The sequence below is a fragment of the Esox lucius genome, chromosome 20 (genome assembly GCF_011004845.1).
Source record: "Esox lucius isolate fEsoLuc1 chromosome 20, fEsoLuc1.pri, whole genome shotgun sequence".
Classification (NCBI taxonomy): Eukaryota; Metazoa; Chordata; class Actinopteri; order Esociformes; family Esocidae; genus Esox; species Esox lucius.
The window spans coordinates 20,116,092-20,136,728 of record NC_047588.1 but is presented as its reverse complement, the minus strand read 5'-3'; the positions used below and the strand labels follow the sequence as shown (position 1 = coordinate 20,136,728).

Genomic DNA, 20,637 nt, shown 5'->3' with positions numbered 1-20,637 from the left:
CTGAAATTGCCCAACATGGACTGCACTAGGTAGCTTAGTTTGTTGCAGGCTCATTTGCAATTCCATTGTGACACAATATCAAGACAGTTGGATTCAGTCGGAGGAGTTCAGAATTGAATGATATGCCAACAGAAGAGTCAATTCAAACAGTTGCATGTAATATCCAAGGTGTTTGAAATGCTTTGTGCATCTCAAGATGTCACTGGCAACCTGCAACAGAAATTGCTTGAGAGTCGCTTTGTGTTCTAATAGCACAACTGAACAAAGCAGCCCTGCACACATCACAACTCCAGGGTTATTGGGCAAGGGAGGAGGATCTCACCTGTCTCGGTCTCTCCTGGAGCTGGCTCTGAGTCCACCACTCCTCCTCTCCCTCTCGCGGTCTCTGTTCCTCAGCCGTTGCATCAGATCTACACACACGGGGTGAGACGTTAGGGAATATGTTTATTTCTTATTGGCTCATCTGAAATTCCTCTTTGCTCCCACCTAAGTTTTCACCACCACCATGTTAAGTGACTAAGGAATTGACACTAGTAGTTTCATACTCCATGTCATACTTGAGTTGTAATCGTGATGACACGTACTGCTGGCCTGCATGCCCTTGCTGACGCTCTGCACACAGTCCAGATTGGGCAGCTTGTCGTTGGACAAGAAGGCCAGGGCGATGGCCGTATAGAAGCTACGGGCCACACCACTGCCCTCGCCGGGTTCATCCTTGAATGTGACCTTCACGCGGTGCACGGCCATCGGGGTGGTGGTGCAGCGCCGGCCGAAGTGGGTGTTGAGCTGCCGCATGGTCTGCTGGATTAGCTGGTCGCGGTCGCGGTCCACCTCCAGGGCCAGGTCACGTGACTGGAGGTTCCGCAGTTTCTCCATCTCCCGACGGAACTTTGATTCCTTCACCTCAAAGCCCCCCAGCTCAGTCAGGATCTGGGGAACACACAAAATTATGCAAAAGATGAATTATACAGTTAGGATCTTAAACAGTTTCAGGGGCGTTGCATTTTAACCCTGATCTCATCTGGGTAATTTTACTTTGTTTAATAGGGTGTCTGTAAGGATCCGGTGACAGACAGGCGTTACACAGCTGTACCAACTTCCTACTACTACAAAGAAGTACCTTTGTAGTCCTGGATGCTGACTGACGGATGGCCCCCCCCCCAGAGGTTACGTATGATTGAGCACAGCCCTCTCACTTGTCTTCACTGTGGCAAGACTCTTTACCACTTGCTAACAGAATCTTACTTTACCAAGGTAAAAGGTCTGGATACTCAAACCTATAAATAAATGTACATTACTTCTTGTTGAATTTCTTCATATGTAATTATCTTTAGGATTGCCTACTTCATGCCATTTTAAGAAGCTAAACTGTAGACAAATAAGCCCATGTTTCCTGCCTATTATCTTAGTAATAGCCACAGATAGAAATAAATAAACATCACACACACACACACACACACACACACACACACACACACACACACACACACACACACACACACACACACACACACACACACACACACACACACACACACACACACACACACACACACACACACACACACACACACACACACACACACACACACACACACACACAGATCTGAAAATGTAGATTTTTGGGAACTACGTTTAAACATCAATTCCTGAGTACGTACCGATCCAGGCTCTGCTCCAACATCCTCCATGAAGACACGTCCAAACAGCTCCAGAGACAGACGCCAGCGTCCCAGCAGCATGTCATGGGATATCACCATACCCATGAAACTGCAATGGGGTCTGAACAGGACACAGATCATATATATTTCCTAGTTATTATTTTATCAGGGTTCGGAGGACAAAATAGGTCATCACGATAGCCAAAGACAAAAATAAACAGCCTATTTTAACAATTTGCCTTAATTTTTCTATTTCAAAACTACCTACACTCTAATCTTTAACGAAAGGAATATTTTACTCCAATTACGTTTTGGTTTCCTTAATCTGTAAGCCGTCTACAGGCGTGGTTTGACAGCAATCAATGTTTAGTTTAGCTGGCAATGTTCTAATTACAAAGGCTAACGTTTCAGCACATGGCACAAAACTCTTGCCTGAAAATGAATCGAACTGTTCCGCTGAGCGATCATTCCATAGAACTGTGAATCTGAGACCGACTCGATTTCAGACGTTTAGGTGATTAGACCCAAACAACGGCAATCAAAGGACCATTAGACCCACCACTACATTTTACATTCTTGCAGATGATTTAAACAGATGATTTGAAAACTGCCAGGAAAATCAAAGCATGTATAGCGGTCATACTTTGTCCATAGACTGATTAAAGGGTCAGGACGTCAACATGTAATTTAAGTCAACTACTCCTTGGCTTTGTCGCTACAGAATTTTGCGTTCGTGGCAATAGAAGGTAATGACAACTCTAACAAGAGGGCACAGATCTCACATCCTTGTTTATATCAAACACAGATGTGTAAAACACACTTAAGGTTCTTACAGAAACAAAGAGAGAGAATCAATGAGGGAAAAGGTATTTTTGTTAAAACTTCTTTTAAACTATTTTCCCAGTTCTCCCACTGATTCAGAAAGCGAGAAAACAGAGAGAAAACCAAGTCAGGATAATATTTACTAGCCAGTAAGAATGTAACATGCCTAAAGGAAGGGAGTGGTGGTCCATCACTCTCCGTGAGGCCTATCTCAGCCAGGAGACTGCTCTTCAGCTGGGCGGCCAGGTCGTGGGGCGAAGGACCTGCTTTTGGAGCCTCCAACTCCTGGTCCATGGGCTGGTCCTCTCCGCCTCGCTGACTAGTCTCCATACTCATCACATTCTTCAGGTTGGCAGAGTAGGACATCTTAGTGGGAAGGATCTGTGGCATCAACGGGGACACAACACAGCTTTGGTTGTAGTGAACAAACGGCACAATAGGGAATAGAATATTTTTAACAAGGACTTTTAATGATGGAAATGTACTGCAAAGATTGGCCCTGTTCCAATATCATTACAACAATGCACCACTCTTTTCCTCCATGATGTCTGACAGACTGATCTAACATGGGTGGGAGAAGGCAAGATTTCCTTTTCACAAAATATTTTTTTTTTTTTTTAAAAGTGAGGGATAAGGGAAGGACGGTCGTTGATTCTCATGATGGATGAGGGAAGGATCAAGGGGATGTGCATAAGCGTATTGGAGCAGGGCCAGTGTGTTGTCAGGGCGGGCAGTGGGCTGCATTATGTATACCTGAGAGGAGCCCATGTTTACCTCCAGGCAGTTGCGGTCCAGGGAAGTCTCGGCCAGGCCTTTACTTGCCACATACGAGGATGAGTACAGACCCTGACTAGGACGTCCAAACAGATCCTCCTTCCTCGCATTGGGCTGGGAGGTAACAAAACACGTTGGTCAGACAAACTAAAGCAGGGTTCAAAGAATATCACTGAATAATGTATTACACTGTTTGCCAATAAAGGCCTAACGTGCCCAAGTAACTATTCAGCGGTGCTTTGACATTATAATAATAACAACAATAATGTGAGGATTGTAAAGAGGATCCTGTAAATGTTTTTAAAGTCAGTTGAACATAACCTCCAGTGCAAAAATTGCCTTTCTCTGTCATACAAGTCAGTGCTGACTGAACCAAAGTGCTAACCTGCAACAGGTGAGGCTGGTCAGCCAGGGGAATAGCCTCAGCCAGGGGAACCTCGAATGGATTGGGAGGGATACAGCCCAGAAAGGTCATGGAGTCGGAGCGCCGGAAGAACGGGTGGTTCTGTCCAGTCTCAGCAGGGACTGGGTCATCATCCTTATCCTGGAGAGTTGAGCCTAAGAGGTAGGGAGATAACGAGGTCAACACTCTGAAAGACAACTGGGAAAGACCTGCCAACTGATCAAAAACAAGTACCCATCACAGACCTGCACTGGGAGTTACGTCACACGGCTAATTGAGCTGACAGTTTGTGTGAGGGCCGAACTGTGTAATCTAAACTGAACTGTACCTTTCGGGGATGACTTCTTTTTTCCTCGTTTCTGTCTAACTGCCTTTCTTCTGCCTTGTCTGCCTTCCAGTGCCAAAAAACCCACCCCACAGTGCTTCACAAATCAATGGACTAGCAACTCAAATTCCTAAAAGTACCATCAAAATCTATAAAAAAGACATGTAACAGAAATCTAGAATTAAAACCCAAAAGCACTTCAGTCAGTCAGCCAGATGAACTTACTTTGATTGGTGTCCTCATCATTCTCATGTTCGGAATCTTCGTTGTCCAATCCCAGTTCTAGAATCTCACGGTTCCTAACAGGCAAATTAGCAGCATTAATCACACTGCGTGAAATACCAGTCACGTTACAGTCAGCTGCTGCTTCCGAATTAGCCCCCTAGATACCACACACCACCTCTGCCTTCTGAAACACAGTCTTTCCAGTCTGTGGAAAAATCTCCACCATCCCAGAGGCTGTTCAGAGTGTACACACCTCTTGCGGTCAATTTGTGTTGTATCTAGAGTGGTTTGCTGGTTCATGGCTTTGATCCAGTAGATGAGAGCCTGGAAGACGTAAGCCACGTGTTTGAGGGAACACACATCCAGCACTGGCAGAACATCGGAGTGTTCGTCATTATGGGAACGCATCAGAGACAGGGCGTAGTTCAGGAAGTCTCCCCGCGCTGACATCATCCCCTGACGAGCTGTCAGCAAAGTGGCTGCACGCCTGCGAGGAAGGAACATGTAATAAATAAACGTTCACAGGAAGGGCCGATTAAAACAGAAGTGAAGAAAAGACGGATAAACCTTCAGATCAGCTCCTTCACAGAAATAACAGTGTAGTTACCTGCGTCCCTCCAAGGTGCGGAGGCTGGCCTCCTCACGGGCGGTCATGCGCTCCCTGCGGGCTGAGTGCTGCGAAGCGTGGAGAGGGTGTGAAGGGTGTCCAGGGTCACCGGCAGAGGACAGGGCCGAGCCGTAACGAAGCTGAGCTTCAGTGGAGTCCATGATGGACACCATCCAGTTCCACGTGGGGATCAGCTTCTCCTCGACAAAGTTCTGGAGGTAAAACACAGACAACGTTCAGTCAGTTGACAGCACTTGGCTAGTGCAAAAATAAACTGTAACAAATGTACAGATACAGCCTAAGAAAACATAAGTCTTATATGGGGTGTTAAGCCGTTATGAATTGCCAGAACGGCTTTAACGTGCATTTGCACAGATTCTACAAGTGTCTGGAAAGTTATTGGAGGAAGGCTACAACTCATCAGAAAAAGAATCAGTCTTTTTCACTGAAGCTCTCAGCAAACGTGCCAACAATTAACACTTCTGAAAGACACCGATCTCATTTAGTCATGGTGGCGGGAAACTGCACTTTTGAGTGGTCAGACTATAGAAATTATTAATTGCTATTAATTACAATGTTCTGTTCCAAATACGGCACTAAAAAGATTGAGTTGTATGGAACCTGAAATCCAAAATACAGCAGTATTATTTCCAGTGTCTGAAACTGCAGCACTGTAGGGTTGTCTTAAAATTTAGTGTGACGACCGCCACCCTTATTCTATGTGTTTATGACTCCTAATCACCAGGATACATTACTTTAAAGTGGTAATCATATCCTACATAGAACATCTACATTCGGAAGCAATGGGAGGAGTTTGACGGCAGCAGTGGGAGGAAGAACTGGCAACAACCATGTCATCAATGTTAAGCAACAGAGCGGGCCCAGTGCCCGCCGGGCAGGCCGCGTGGACCATGCGCCCCAAGTCACCTGCAGGTTGACCGCGTCCTGGTAGGTGAGTTTGACGGCGGCTGGGTACTGGGAGTAGACCAGGTGGTTGTACTTGGGGATGAGGCTCATCAGGTCAGAGATCTGTCTGATGACGATGCTGTAGGCTCGGGCCAGGCTGGAGGCCGACGTCAGGTAGCTGGAGGAGTTGGACGCCTCCAGGGCTGCCGCCGCCGCCGCGGCGGTGGTGCTTATGGCGCTGCTGCGCCGCAGGTTGGACGGGTCAATGTAGATCAGACCCGTGGAGCCGGCTGCAACGAAGACAAACACCACCAAAACACTGACATGTGTGACAGGGAGGGCAGCAGATGTTTAGCGGTTGCAGTTTCAGATGCTAGCACCGGCAAGGTTAAACACCTAAAGCCTAATACGCTCCAGATAACAGGCCGGCACAAGGCATGCAATCCAGACACAAAGTCACTTGGAATGCTTCGGTGCGGGGCGTTCTGGGCTACTGACCGGCAGGGGTGGAGGAGCTGGAGGGGGCGCTGCCGGTGGCCCTCTGGGTGGGGGTGTTGCGCACAGCCCACTGCATGGAGCGTGGGGCCTGGGCAGCGCTGTTGGCGTGCGAGGCGCTCGTGGTCCTCTCCAAGGGCTCGTCTAACAGGAAGGTCTCTGGGTCCACGTCATCACTCTGGCTGCTGCTGCTGTCTGAGTCGCTCGAGTCGTTGGACTGGGAGTCGTCCTCGGAGAAGAAGGCAGGGACACTGCTGGCACCTTGGTTGAGGAGGCAGGGGTGGGGAAATCGAGAGGAAGAGGAGGACAGGGAGAAGAGGAGGGATGAAATTGGTCACCAAATAGCAGTCGTGTAGGTTAGTGCTCCACACCACCACAACATCAGATAGGACCACTGCTAGCTTGCAACAATACTAAATTGAGCAGCTTAGAGTAAACAAGGATGCAACACTGCTTTGTGTTGCTTAAATTAGCCTAAAGCACCCAAGTTACACTATTGGTTTAATTATCTTTATTTAATTTATTCATATTATTTAATAATCTTATTTTAATTGAGATTCATTTAAACAGTCTCCTAACCTTTCTATCGGGAATGCAAATTACAACCACAAACATTATTAGTAAGGCAAAATGTAAATATCTACTAGGAAAAAAAACACCACACCAGTTAGCAAGACCAAAGATACTTTGATTAGTTTGTTATGTAGGGGAAAATAACGGTTAGACTTGTGAATATGATTAGTTCATAATGATGTGAGATGTAGGAACAAAGGGAAGCAAAACTGGGTGAAAACCACAGAGATGGTTAGAGGACATAACTGGTAGTTCATGTTCTGACATTTTCGGATTGAAGGCGCCCACCATTTTAATGTAGTCAACTGGAAGGGACTTCCAACATCTTTGGCAGATTCCCCCTAATGATCTGGTTTATCACAATTTAAACCAAGTCATCAGAAAGGATCCACCGATTAAATATAGTGTAATTGACTTTTTCAACACTGAGATAGCGTCAATGTTGGTGGAGCCAATGTTATAATGGCAAACATACACAGATTAGTCCTCTTTCCATCTTTATGGGGAAATCGTTATGATAAGCTCTTTGTTTAACACGCAAAAACGGCCAAAAGTCACTCTAGCCCTGATATTATGCAATGTAGTAAAGAGGAGCCCATACCAAAATTAGGAAAAGCCATGGACATTCTACTTCCTGCAAATGAAATACATTATTGAGTATTGATACTCACGGAGTAATGAGCCGAGCAGTAGACAAATCTGTCTGCCATTTTACTAGTTCTTAAGTCCACAACAGTGGGTTTCAAACCTCTCCAGGGTCCCCCTGACACCTCAGATTTTGATGTAGATCTGAACTAGCTCAGCTGAATGAAGCAGCCAGAGTCATGATAAATAGGTGACTCCGGTATTGATCCAGGTCAGCTAGCTCTGGGATACATGTATATATTGGAATGGCTGGGGCTTCATGTGAGAGGTTTGAGAACCACTGGTCTATAGCCATGTTGTCAACACCAATAAAACGTATTTTGAGTTGTTTTATTTCATTAAAAAAGATTAAAGAGAGGACCTCTTCACTATAACTGGATTATGGCCAATCAAAGACTGTTGAATGTGACAAGACAGAATAATTAGTTAGCCTAAATAGCAACTAAGTATTAAAAGTGTTGTGAGGCAGAAAGCAATTCCCTTTTAGCAGACATCAGTCTCCAAAACTCTGGAAGGATTGTTAAATGAGGTCATTTGGACGGGTGACTGGCCAGAGGCCCCACTGACAGAGGAAAATGGCCCCCAGGATACTGATTTAATAGACGGTGACATCAGTTATGAGGACACCAGACAATAGAGTGACCTTTAATACCTGCTTCGGAGCCAGCAGTTGCAGCGGTGACAACACTCCTTCGCCCGCTGGCATTGTCCTGGTTGCTATGGTTACTCTCACTGTCACTCTCGGTCTCTGCGGCAGCCAGCAGGTCCAACTCCATGTCACTCCCTGGAGACGAGAGGACGTCAGCATCTTCAACCAGCGCCATCCTCATCACCACATTATTTGTTTCACTCTAAAATGACCATGATGCTAAGGCTGCGGAAGAGGTATTTAGGTCCTTACCGTCCTCATCATGTTCATCGTGCTGTCCTTCGGCCTCAGCATTCTCCTCTCCCTGTTCCTCCTGGTCGTCGTGGTGATCCTCCTCCCCAGCAACACCCTCCACAACCTCCACCTGACAGTCAGGGAGCATGGTCAGCACAGAGAAAAGCACCACGCCAGAGTTGGGCTTAATTCCAGCATCATTTCATAGGTAAATGAACCACAGTGTATAAGCCATGAAAGGCTAGGTTTACATAGGCAGACCGATTCTGATAACTGTAATTGGTCATTTGAGGAATACGAACATCGACCTAGTAGTATTTTTTTAAATACCAATAATAGAATTGGCATGCCTGTGTAAATGCAGCTCAGTTGACAGCAAGCCTGGGTAAACCTAAGCCCCATTAAAACAAAAAGACTGCTCACCTCTTCAACATCAGCTGACACAATGTCATCCTGCTCCTCGTCTCTCCCTCTGACCGGCTGGGACTGGCTGCTGCGACGAGGTTGGGGGTTCCTGATGATGTATGACGATGCGGTCTGACTCGAACTGACACACACAAGCAGTACAAATTAAATATCAACAGGCCATCCAAAATGTGGGGTCAAATGTGAAGGATTGTATTACATTTTAATATTTTCTTAACACCCTACTTATCTAATAACTAATCTCAGCCTACATAAGGAAATGTATTGTGGCCTTCCATGTCTTCCTGTTTCATGAGGGTATAAAAAGTAGGTAACAAATAAAATAAAACTCACTTGGAAAAGGGGATAGGCACAGAACTCAGAAAAGAAGAGACAGTCATTACTGATCCAAGCCCTTATTGATCAAGCAATGGGTACAAAACCTTAAAACCCAACAACACCGCCTACCATTAAATAATTACAGAAGATTCAAAGCCCCTGGAATATCAGTTAACCTACCCAGTGCACCTTGTCCCGAATAATAAGGAAGTTGGTTTGGTATCTAAGGCGCACAGTTGGAGTTACAGAACTTTTAAGCATCTTCTAAACCTCCATTTAGATGCCAGCGTCATAGAAAGTGTATCTGGAAGGTTTGCCAAAAAAGCATTTGAAGGCAAACAACAAAAGTAAGCACCTGGAGTCTGCTAAATGGAATTAGCACTTTAAATTGTGAAGTGGGCCAATCATTTTGTAGGTCACTGTATTTATGCGTTACTGCTTGGATCTACACTCTGTACAGTGTCCATAGCCTAGGAGAAAGGCGCAATAACCAAAACATCGAGTCAGCTTCGGTCTGGAAAAGAGCAACAACCCTGCCACCTAACAGGTGGACCCCAAACGGGCAAATAACCGAAGTACAAGAGTGGTGTGAAGAACAGCATCTCTAAAGGCACAACTCATCTTCAGTCCATGGATGGGTACTTGCAGCAGACGATCACACAGGCTTCAACTCCTATCGGTTAAAAACTCATCGGACCCACCATCACACAGGCTTCAACTCCTATCGGTTAAAAACTCATCGGACCCACCATCACACAGGCTTCAACTCCTATCGGTTAAAAACCCATCGGACCCACCATCACACAGGCTTCAACTCCAATCGGTTAAAAACCCATCGGACACACCATCACCAGCACTGGACAACTGAGGACAAACAATGACAGTTCCAACATTCCTGTTGCATCATGCTGAAGGCAGAGTCAGGATTTGGTGTAAACAGCATGAGTCCGTGGACCCATCCTGCCCGGTGTCAACAGTACAGCCTGGTGATGGTGTAACAGTGTCGGGAATGTTCTCCTGGCACACTGACACCAAGTTGAGACACCAACTTCTAGTTGACTCCCAAGTCAAATGAGACTTGAAAGGTCCTACCTGGGTTTGCAGAAACACAAACACCAGGGCTTAGGATCTTACATTACTACAAGACTGTAGACTGGTTAGCTTCGGGGAAGAAACACGTTTGTGTGACAGAGATGATCAGTGTGGAAGTGGAGCTTGTCTGCAGGCACTGCAGAAGAAGTGCTGTGAGCACCCAGAGCCACTAACATCAATGATCCATATCATACTAACATCATAAAAACAAGTCCAAATCTGGGCAACCAACACTAGAGTTTGAAATCCCAAGATAATCAGGAACGGCTCCAGAAATACAACCCGTTTACTAGCATTGCCTACGCAGCCCCCAGACCTGACACCAACAGAGCACACCAGGGACGAGATGAAATGGGCTGCGTGCGGTACGAAGGTAACGCCATGTGATCAGCATCGCCTGCATGATTACATCATGTCAGCACGGACCAACATCCCTGTGGATCCCAACAGTGTACAATTCATGCCCTGAAGAATTCGAGCTGTCCTGTATAGAAACCATTCCCCCCTAGGTAATTACAGTGTTATGGAGACTGTACCAAATCAACAGAGCCGGTGTGGGGCGCCATGGTCTACATGACAGTCGGCGAGACCCAGGAAAACCACTTACTTGCTGGACTGGTCCGGGGAAGGTCTTGGTGGCAACGGCTCCACGGAGAAGAGTTCTTCACTGCCCTGTACAGCGTCGATGCTGGTACTGGCCAGGGTGAAGGGGGCGGTGGGCCTGGCGATGCCCATCCTCACCGGCACGATGAGGGACTCAGCCACGTTGCAGAGCTCCTCCACCGCATACGGCAGCAGGGCCTGGAACACACGCCGGCACTTCCCAATGGGCTGGGGGATGAAGTTACTGACAAAAACAACACACACTGGATTAGATAAGGAATTGTACCATCGCAACTGGAGGAAAGGTCCCTGCTGCTTCATTTTTTAAATTCCTTTCGGAGTTATGTTACAAAAACAAAATCTAAATAAGAGAAAACGCATGAATGTACGCTGAATTGTCAAGTCCGATACACGAAAAACAACCAGAAAAATCTGGATCAGAATGTCACTCATACTTTTTCTTTTTGGATGATGCCATCTCGACACTAAGGATGACAAAGACCCTGGCCACAGAACGCAGGAACCTCCTTGTGACAACGATGGCCTCCTCTCTCCTCCCAGGAGTGTACTTGTTCTGCAGCTCCTTTACCAGGGTCCCCAGCAGGGTGTCAATAAACTACAGGAGAGAACAGAGGCATTAAACACAGACACACAGAGACAGACCTCCAGAGAGAGTTAAAAACATCACCTCATGTCACAGTTTGCCCCCTCTGGGACAATATGACTGCCAGGGCTAGTCCAGGATTTAAAAGAAAGCACTTTCCACTTTTTTTTCAACCAAGATGTAATGTCTGTACATGAAAAGCGCAAAGACACAGCAAAGACTGCAGAAGATGACCGGGTCGTTGTGTCTGACTGACACCAGAAGCTGATTAATTTAAGCGGGGAGAGACTGACCCGACTTACTGTAATGTCAGGGGCACACTTGACAATGAGGCAGTGAGTGAAGCAGTCCAGGCGGATGGTACCACTCTGCTGGTTCAGGTACACCTGCTCCTCGGGAAGAAGATGAGCGATACGACTGCTAGCACTCAGCCTAGAACACACAACACCAGCAAGCTACATTTGGTAACGATACACTAGAAAGAAGACCCATTAAATGGTGACTGTTGCTCCCAAAATGAAGGTGCATTTCCCGAAGAAAAGTGAAGTGGATCAGACAGATGACACGCAGTGGGCGGGGGGGTTACTCACGGGTCTTTATTCTCCTGGGATCCAAACATAATCATGGACTTGAGGGCATTCCAGTCCTGCAGCACCCTCTCCAGGGCCAGCTGGGCGAAGCGAGGAGGCTCCAGGTCATGGTCGGGCATGTCAGAGTCTGACGCACGGGGGGGGGACAACACACTCAGACTCAACTAGCATTGCCGAAAATGTTTGGGGAATTGTGTTCGATGTTGAAGTGAGTCCGGGTCTGACAACGTTAGTGAAACTCCACCCACCTTCTGCATTGGCAGCCTTGCGGTTTCTGTCCTCTCTGATGCGAGGAGGCCGATACTGGCAGTGCTCTACACTCTGCCTAGCAACAGTCTGCACCAGAAACAGCAATATGTGCTCCCCCCTATTGGCCAGCCAGAGATAACAAGGAAACACACATTGTTACTAAAAGATTATTCTTACTATTTACAAAGTCTAAACTAGTCTGGTCAAGTGTACAGTAAAACATTTCTAAAAAGGGTTTTGAGATGCAGTATAAATCATTAATGCCTCACAACATGTCAAACAAATCAGATTACTTGCTTTGACTGAGTTTAACACGCAGCACTCATCCTACAGCCACGTGGAGGAAAGGTCCTCAAACTACCCATTAATATTTAGCCAGTAAAAGTCAGCAGGTACTTCAAACAATGTTGGCCAAAACCAAATTCTTCAGGCCTCCAGAAGAGGCATGATACCAACGTTTATGATAGCTGGGCATAGAAAAATGACAAAAGGCCCCTAAAAAAGCTGGCGTTTGTGGGTACCTGCTGTTAGGCGTGGTGACCAGGTTAGTGGTGGTGAGAAGTCTGTACAGCAGGTCCAGGCGAGCAGCTTTCTGTCCAGCAATCAGCGTCTTACACTTGCACTTCTCCCAGCAGTCACAGTACGCAGTGGGAGATGTCCTCTTTAGTCTGAAGAGGAAGGTTTACAAAATGAACATAAACATGGCGGGTACAAGGGCGATACAATCAACATTAACACCAGGCAACAGGAATGGAGAGCGAAGGACGTACTTGCAGTCGTGTCCCTTATGACAGACCCTGGCACATTCAGTGCAACAGCAGAGAGACTCCAACAGGCCGCAGGTCCTGCATTCAAAGATATCCTAGTAGGAACACAGGAAAAGGTCAGCCAAGGTCAGCCAAACCATGTCAGGTCAGTGTGAGTGGATGACCAGTCCTCACCTGGTTGATGTGCTCAGCTCCTGTCCAGGTGAAGCTACAGGTGTCATTGCAGCACAGGACATAGAGCGGAGAGTCGTCAGGGTTGGTCCCAGAGGGACAGATCATCTCCATGAACACAGAGTCGGCATCCTCTTTCTCCACGATGCCGGGGTCTCCCACTACACAACACAAACTTTATGAAAAGGACCATTCAGACCTGTTCTCATTATGGAGACACTTCAAACCTTCCAGCGTCACCTGTCCTTAAGGGAAGGCCTATGAACGAGGTTAAGGAGGGACGTACCCTTGGCCATTTTCTGCGCAGCCTCTAGAACAGTGATGGCAGCTGGGTAGGCTCTCCCACTGACGGCCAGCATGAAGGGGGTCATTCCACGGGCATCCCTGTCACACACACGCAGAGACAGACACACACACACACACACACACACACACACACACACACACACGTTATAAACAAAACAGAAAGGGATGGACATCACAGGAAATGTGCTGTAACAACAAAATATTTTGGCCTTAAGAAGGGAAATGGTTCAGGTCAGTAGATTAATCCCACAATGACACCAAATGTCAAATTCAGCCTGGACTGACTGCCTTCTCAACACTCAATCTCCCATACCACCTGAATCAGTTCTTTCCTTCAACCACACCATAATAAAAACATGGAAATCTTCCACTTTAGTTTGAAAGGAAAAGAACATGAGTCATCTTTACTTGGCAGAGAGCAGCTCGCGGAGGTGTGGCCTGAGAACCACGCTGTCACACATCAACTTCAGGATAAGGTGGGCGTTGGCCTTGCGGTCTTTCGACTCCACCGCCGAGGGCTCAGAGGGGCCTGGGCAGGAGGAAAAACAGGGTTGGGACAGGTCATTGGAGACCATGGGAGAGTTCATTCTGCATGGCCCAGTGCCCAGGGTGGGCGGAGTTGGCACATTCTAGACCAATACATTGGTCATCAATCTCCTCCCACCAGGCCAAGCAAACTGAACTGAGCCAGAGGCTTGTGAAACAGGTTTAGATCGTGTTGTTATCGAGCTGGGGATCTGACCTGGTATGGTGGAGGTGCTGGGACCCTGGCTGGTCCCTGTAGAGGCTGTGGTGAGGGATCCCACTGCTGGGGCCAGGATGAAGTCTATGTCACCGTCTGGGTCCATGGGAGGAGGGTCGGGCACCCAGCTGGGAGGGGCGATGGGCGGAGACACAGGGTCCTGGTGGTCACTTGAGGAGGGTCCAGACTCATGACGGCCAAGCCCCGCCGCTCTCAAAGAGCGCCTCATCATCTCCCTCAGACGCAGCCTGTGAGCAGACAGAGGCATTTACGGATTACGGGGCAGTGATTAAAGACAACTGGATTAAGGGGCACCAACATAGTATTCTTTTTTTTATTCAAATTATCCAAAATATGCAAACCAAAACGGTCTGCCAGCAAAATTCTTCTTTCTATAGTCAACCATCAGTCAAAGACAGGTTTTTGTAGAATAGTGATTACTAGTTCACTAGGAATTGCCTTGACTGAATCATTAAATGTGCGAGGTTCTCCGATGGGTAGAGGCCATAGACCCATTCATTATGACATTATTTACCCTCTGCTGCTAGAGGAGCCGGTTCTGTTCCCTGAGCTGTTGCTAGACACCACAGAGATAGCGTTGGCGATGGCCTCCACTGCTGACAATCTCTCAGCAAATGTATTTCTCTCAGACCGCTCAGCTTCTGGAAAACAGAAATATACAGACAAAAGGGAGTTGGGACAAGGGTGAATGTTGAACAAACAAAAGGGGGAAAAATAACCAAACGGCAAAATCTTTGACAGCGTGACCTTGGAGACTTTACACATCTGGACAATGGGGCAACCACAAATAAATAGAGCATAGACAACTAGGACTGTCAGATAGAACAGGTAATCCTGCTACCACAGGGTCTCCGGCTCACCTTCCTCTTCTTTGGTCTCCTTGTTGCTGACGGGGAAACAGACGGACACACAGGCATGGAGGATGTTGCGGTTGCCGTCACAGCGGTGGCCCAGGAGGGAGTTGAGGGTGTGCGGACTCTGCTCCAGCAGAACAGCCTGCTCCAGATTCACAAGGTACTGACGGCAGGCTTCAAAGTCACAACGCAGAACGTGTTGCATCAGGGTCTGCTTCTGGAAACGTGGGTTAAACGAAGCGCATGTTATCCACAGGAAGTTGACTGCCTCTGCATGGCCTAAGCCACTGCCCTACACACCAACAGCTGCAGAACGCATTCAAATCTAGTCTAATTCGTTCAAGCAAAGAGTCCCATCTAACCTGCCCCCATGTCTTTAACCAGATAAAGCAAAAACTTTTGAAAAAAAAATGGGGCATTAATACAATCCAACAAAACAAATAATATATTGTTGAATCTTCAGAGAAGGTCCATATAAAATATTGCCAACCTCCACAGCCATGATGATAATAGCAGCTTTCTTCTTGATGGTAGAGTTGGTAGGGAGGTTGGCAAGGGAGTGCACCCCCATGCCAAGGCTCGCAATGGGCGGCAGATCCAACCAATCAGGGTCTCGGATTCCACCCATACAGTCTTTGGCCATTGGGTAAATTGTGCCGTTTCCATCCCGAAGGATGACAGGAGACTCCTGAAAAAAATAAATTATGAAGTCAAAATGTGCATCATCCATAATTAGTACATGGAACATGTGAAAAAATAGAACCATTGTCATATGCTCCAACAGAGTATTCCAATTTCAGTCAGTACTGAACTCAACTTGACTTCGGAACAGTACACACAGCATGCTTACATTAGGGTGTTGGATTGATCCTATGGGGACAATTTCTCAATTGGGACTATTCGATTGGGCTTTCATAGTGCCAGGCAAGCTAAGTGAAGCTCCAGTTTTTTCATTATTTGAGCACAAGAAGCTGACCTGTCCTGCAGTGAAGATAGCCACGTTACGTTCACTCTGTCCCAGAAAGGCTAGGTTACTGGTGGGGAAGTTATTCTCCTGCTCCGCTTTGCCTGTGGCCAGGTCAAAGATACAGTACCTGACCCAGTTACCAGTCTTGAGCACTGCATGGACTCCTGATGGGGCAGACAAAACAGCAATTGGAAATACACACACAACTCATTATTATCCAGGGGTAAACACCAAATAATACATGTTACTTGACAATGTTGATGTCGTACCTTTGGAGTCAACATTAACAGCCAGAATTTCAGCCTTCTCTGGGATAGAGAGTTTTTTAGGTGTGCGCTGAAAGCAATCAGGAACTTTAGGAGTTCCACCGGTTTTGACCACCTGTAAGAAATAATGATGAAAGAGATGGGCATCAGAATTTAGAAACACCTCACTTAAATGTAACACTACAACAGAAACTTTAGATATACATTGATGATTAATTCAGGATTGTAGATATGCAGTAAAGTGGTTTTTGGAATTCAGCATAGTTTTATTAAATCAGATAATACTGTAATAAAGAATAAACGCTATATTTCCCAGGGGGCAAATAATTGCTGCGGATTGCTACTATTTGTGGGGGGGGGGGACTGACAAGTAAACTTTGGAAGTGTCAGGACAGCAGAAAATTTGACAATGACCAATATTCTCTCAGGGATGACAACATTGACAGGTTCTTTGAGGGAAATGAAACCAACCATCTTTGTGTGTTAAGGTGCAAAATGCAGCATTTGCCACAACAGAGTACACAGGTAAAACGCATGAATTAGGAAGGTGCTAATTACAGGCTGGGAGAATGCGTAAAGGACGGATTATCATGAAATATAACACCAAGGACTTTCAGACAACACCGGGGAAGGACACCCAAAAATGACTGTTTAATTACCCCTTTAAGTAAAGAATACAAACGTCATTATTATAGGGCGCATATTTAAACACCTAGCACAACAAACTCATCTACCCTGAGCATCCTTCATTCCCAGAACAGTATCTACAACTAGGGTCAGTATCAGTGTGTGGGGTAGTCATACCTGTAACTCATCTACCCTGAGCATCCTTCATTCCCAGAACAGTATCTACAACTAGGGTCAGTATCAGTGTGTGGGGTAGTCATACCTGTAACTCATCTACCCTGAGCATCCTTCATTCCCAGAACAGTATCTACAACTAGGGTCAGTATCAGTGTGTGGGGTAGTCATACCTGTAACTCATCTACCCTGAGCATCCTTCATTCCCAGAACAGTATCTACAACTAGGGTCAGTATCAGTGTGTGGGGTAGTCATACCTGTAACTCATCTACCCTGAGCATCCTTCATTCCCAGAACAGTATCTACAACTAGGGTCAGTATCAGTGTGTGGGGTAGTCATACCTGTAACTCATCTACCCTGAGCATCCTTCATTCCCAGAACAGTATCTACAACTAGGGTCAGTATCAGTGTGTGGGGTAGTCATACCTGTAACTCATCTACACTGAGCATCCTTCATTCCCAGAACAGTATCTACAACTAGGGTCAGTATCAGTGTGTGGGGTATTCATACCTGTAACTCATCTACACTGAGCATCCTTCATTCCCAGAACAGTATCTACAACTAGGGTCAGTATCAGTGTGTGGGGTAGTCATACCTGTAACTCATCTACACTGAGCATCCTTCATTCCCAGAACAGTATCTACAACTAGGGTCAGTATCAGTGTGTGGGGTAGTCATACCTGTAACTCATCTACACTGAGCATCCTTCATTCCCAGAACAGTATCTACAACTAGGGTCAGTATCAGTGTGTGGGGTAGTCATACCTGTAACTCATCTACACTGAGCATCCTTCATTCCCAGAACAGTATCTACAACTAGGGTCAGTATCAGTGTGTGGGGTAGTCATACCTGTAACTCATCTACACTGAGCATCCTTCATTCCCAGAACAGTATCTACAACTAGGGTCAGTATCAGTGTGTGGGGTAGTCATACCTGTAACTCATCTACACTGAGCATCCTTCATTCCCAGAACAGTATCTACAACTAGGGTCAGTATCAGTGTGTGGGGTAGTCATACCTGTAACTCATCTACACTGAGCATCCTTCATTCCCAGAACAGTATCTACAACTAGGGTCAGTATCAGTGTGTGGGGTATTCATACCTGTAACTCATCTACCCTGAGCATCCTTCATTCCCAGAACAGTATCTACAACTAGGGTCAGTATCAGTGTGTGGGGTAGTCATACCTGTAACTCATCTACCCTGAGCATCCTTCATTCCCAGAACAGTATCTACAACTAGGGTCAGTATCAGTGTGTGGGGTAGTCATACCTGTAACTCATCTACACTGAGCATCCTTCATTCCCAGAACAGTATCTACAACTAGGGTCAGTATCAGTGTGTGGGGTATTCATACCTGTAACTCATCTACACTGAGCATCCTTCATTCCCAGAACAGTATCTACAACTAGGGTCAGTATCAGTGTGTGGGGTAGTCATACCTGTAACTCATCTATTCTGAGCAGCCTACAGTCCTGCAGCAGCGAGGACGGGTCAGAGTCAGTGATGGGAGCTGGAGCACTAGTCTGACTGGGCTGTGTGCTCACGCTGCTCGACGTCCCAGGAAACTTCACAGCGACATACGCGCCATCCACTTTCAGCACCTGAAGTCAAAATAAGCAGGGCTATTGTGAAGACACGTTGAGAAAAAAACATGACAAAAGAAAACAGCAGGATTCCAAACAATGTTTGAATAGTCAACATTGAAATGTAATACTGGATTTTATTGCTACAAAACAATATTTATACCAAAAAATATATGTTTGAATGGCAGACAACATATGACCAACAACCCTGCTTTGATCGGAGGATTCCTCAAATTCCCACTAGATGGCTCTGCTGGTACAAATGATTAACAGGGCTCCTGAATGTCACAGCAGTACAGCCACTGTCTTGTGGCCAGGAGTAAAATCCTGTGGTGGCATACTAATAAGGCAATTTCTTCAGTATACTGGCACAATACTGTCCGGAGTTGGTGTTGGCCAAAGATTTCCATGACACGTTGCAATCTGGTGACTCCTTGTAGTTGGTTGGTCGGTTTTCCGCAAGTTCAGTGGTCCAGGAATGTTCACCAAGCATGTACTTCAGGGTTGGTAGATTAATGCGATAAGATGTAAAGTTTTCCGAGATGTGATTCAGAGTATATGTCATGATCTTCAACTCTCCTGAGTTGCTGGAATGAGGCAAGGCCATAAGAGCAAATTGGACTTCACAAAAGTGGAAAAATATAAAATCCCTACACAAGAAGCTGCAACTTTTTAATGGGAATATTTATCAACAATTATTGCTAAGAACAGTGCACAGGAAACAGGATCAGCTTGGGGGAAGTATGGGTCCTTCCTAAGGCTGCACCCACCTTTCCCACCGGGACATTCTTAACATCTTCCACAAACACCACTTCTCGAAGAGGCCACTGCTCTTCATTCACCTTCTCCTCCTCTTTGGGAGCCGGGGTGGAACGCCTTCGTTCTGTAGAGGGAGGACACACAGGGTTTTCAACATCACACCCAACCAGGGATGAAGAACAATAGTCATTTTTGTGACTATTTGGCTGTGGTTTGACTGCGCCAGCCAAGGAAAATTAAGCATTCGACCCAGGACTTACAAGCAGATGCACTAACCTTTTATTACTAGAAAAAGCATCCCAAAAAATAATTATAATTCCAGCCCCCTCTGTTTCAAAGGCAAATGGGTCACAGTAATAAGTGCAAAGAGACAGCATTAGAGAGACATGACATACTGTAGGGCAGTGAGGCACTGCTAGCAATGGAGGAGGTGTCACTGCAAGTGGAGGCCGGTGAGGGAGGGGGCCCCATCTCAGTCTTCACCAACTCTGGCTTGCTCTCCGCTCTAAGAACACAACGGGTAGGTTAAAGTGGATGAGTATTTAACACGTAAAGTTAATGTATTCAGATTTGCACTGGCATAAAAGGTGATTAATCAATCCCAAACACTATCGAAAGAGAATGAACTTGTGTTAACAGCCAGTCTGCCAACGTGTAAGGAAACTGCCACCAGCTGGAAGTCTTTAACTGAAGACAACTCACTTGATCTCCTGGGTCTTGGTCACCTTGTCCATATTCTTGAGGCTCTCTGGCGATCGCAGCTGGAACCTGCAGCTATCGTTCATGTTCCAGACAGACTCGAGGAGCACCCCCACCTTGGGGATCCCAGCGTTGACAGAAAAGGCCACGGCACCAGCATGGTAGAGGGGGTTATTCCTCAGGCACACCTGCAGAATAAAACAGATTCACATTTCATCAAAAGCTGTGGACACAAGCCCAAATTTGATTCCTGGAAGCAGACAAAAATACAGTTACATGGAAAATATAAGACACTGTCAGCTTACATGCTAGTGCAGACTGAAATTTTCCATATTCTCTCACCTGAGTTCCCACTGTGATGTTGGGTATAGAGGAGATACCTGCGCTGGACTTTGGCTTCTTGTTCTTGGCTCTGGCTTTTTCAAGCATCTTTTTACGTTGACTGAAAGGCACAACACCCCTAAGAAACACAAGCATGAACATTAAAAAAA

At 46.3% G+C, this 20,637-nt stretch overlaps 1 protein-coding gene across 11 annotated transcripts in view; it reads right to left on the bottom strand.

Annotated features, from left to right (window-relative positions):
• ubr5 (ubiquitin protein ligase E3 component n-recognin 5) overlaps positions 1-20,637 on the bottom strand; it is a 44,887-nt gene that overhangs the window by 5,566 nt on the left and 18,684 nt on the right. For 4 of the 11 annotated variants that reach the window (XM_010885178.5, XM_010885182.5, XM_010885185.5 and 1 more), the window contains exons 12-47: positions 20,489-20,606; positions 20,150-20,334; positions 19,843-19,952; positions 19,459-19,571; positions 18,545-18,706; positions 16,299-16,410; positions 16,039-16,193; positions 15,553-15,750; positions 15,069-15,279; positions 14,723-14,849; positions 14,188-14,435; positions 13,854-13,974; positions 13,426-13,523; positions 13,143-13,300; positions 12,972-13,063; positions 12,723-12,869; positions 12,201-12,319; positions 11,953-12,079; positions 11,656-11,794; positions 11,214-11,374; positions 10,763-11,002; positions 8,743-8,866; positions 8,338-8,449; positions 8,089-8,220; positions 7,393-7,425; positions 6,222-6,479; positions 5,745-6,013; positions 4,818-5,029; positions 4,464-4,697; positions 4,211-4,284; positions 3,643-3,815; positions 3,237-3,371; positions 2,650-2,864; positions 1,662-1,782; positions 558-930; positions 323-410 (exon numbers count right to left, since the gene is read on the bottom strand). In XM_010885178.5, the coding sequence (XP_010883480.2) occupies positions 323-410; positions 558-930; positions 1,662-1,782; positions 2,650-2,864; positions 3,237-3,371; positions 3,643-3,815; positions 4,211-4,284; positions 4,464-4,697; positions 4,818-5,029; positions 5,745-6,013; positions 6,222-6,479; positions 7,393-7,425; positions 8,089-8,220; positions 8,338-8,449; positions 8,743-8,866; positions 10,763-11,002; positions 11,214-11,374; positions 11,656-11,794; positions 11,953-12,079; positions 12,201-12,319; positions 12,723-12,869; positions 12,972-13,063; positions 13,143-13,300; positions 13,426-13,523; positions 13,854-13,974; positions 14,188-14,435; positions 14,723-14,849; positions 15,069-15,279; positions 15,553-15,750; positions 16,039-16,193; positions 16,299-16,410; positions 18,545-18,706; positions 19,459-19,571; positions 19,843-19,952; positions 20,150-20,334; positions 20,489-20,606 (5,694 nt within the window). The remainder of the gene's footprint in view (positions 1-322; positions 411-557; positions 931-1,661; positions 1,783-2,649; positions 2,865-3,236; positions 3,372-3,642; positions 3,816-4,210; positions 4,285-4,463; positions 4,698-4,817; positions 5,030-5,744; positions 6,014-6,221; positions 6,480-7,392; positions 7,426-8,088; positions 8,221-8,337; positions 8,450-8,742; positions 8,867-10,762; positions 11,003-11,213; positions 11,375-11,655; positions 11,795-11,952; positions 12,080-12,200; positions 12,320-12,722; positions 12,870-12,971; positions 13,064-13,142; positions 13,301-13,425; positions 13,524-13,853; positions 13,975-14,187; positions 14,436-14,722; positions 14,850-15,068; positions 15,280-15,552; positions 15,751-16,038; positions 16,194-16,298; positions 16,411-18,544; positions 18,707-19,458; positions 19,572-19,842; positions 19,953-20,149; positions 20,335-20,488; positions 20,607-20,637) is intronic. The other 7 variants (XM_010885181.5, XM_034288779.1, XM_020041237.3 and 4 more) reach the window with 6 other exon arrangements.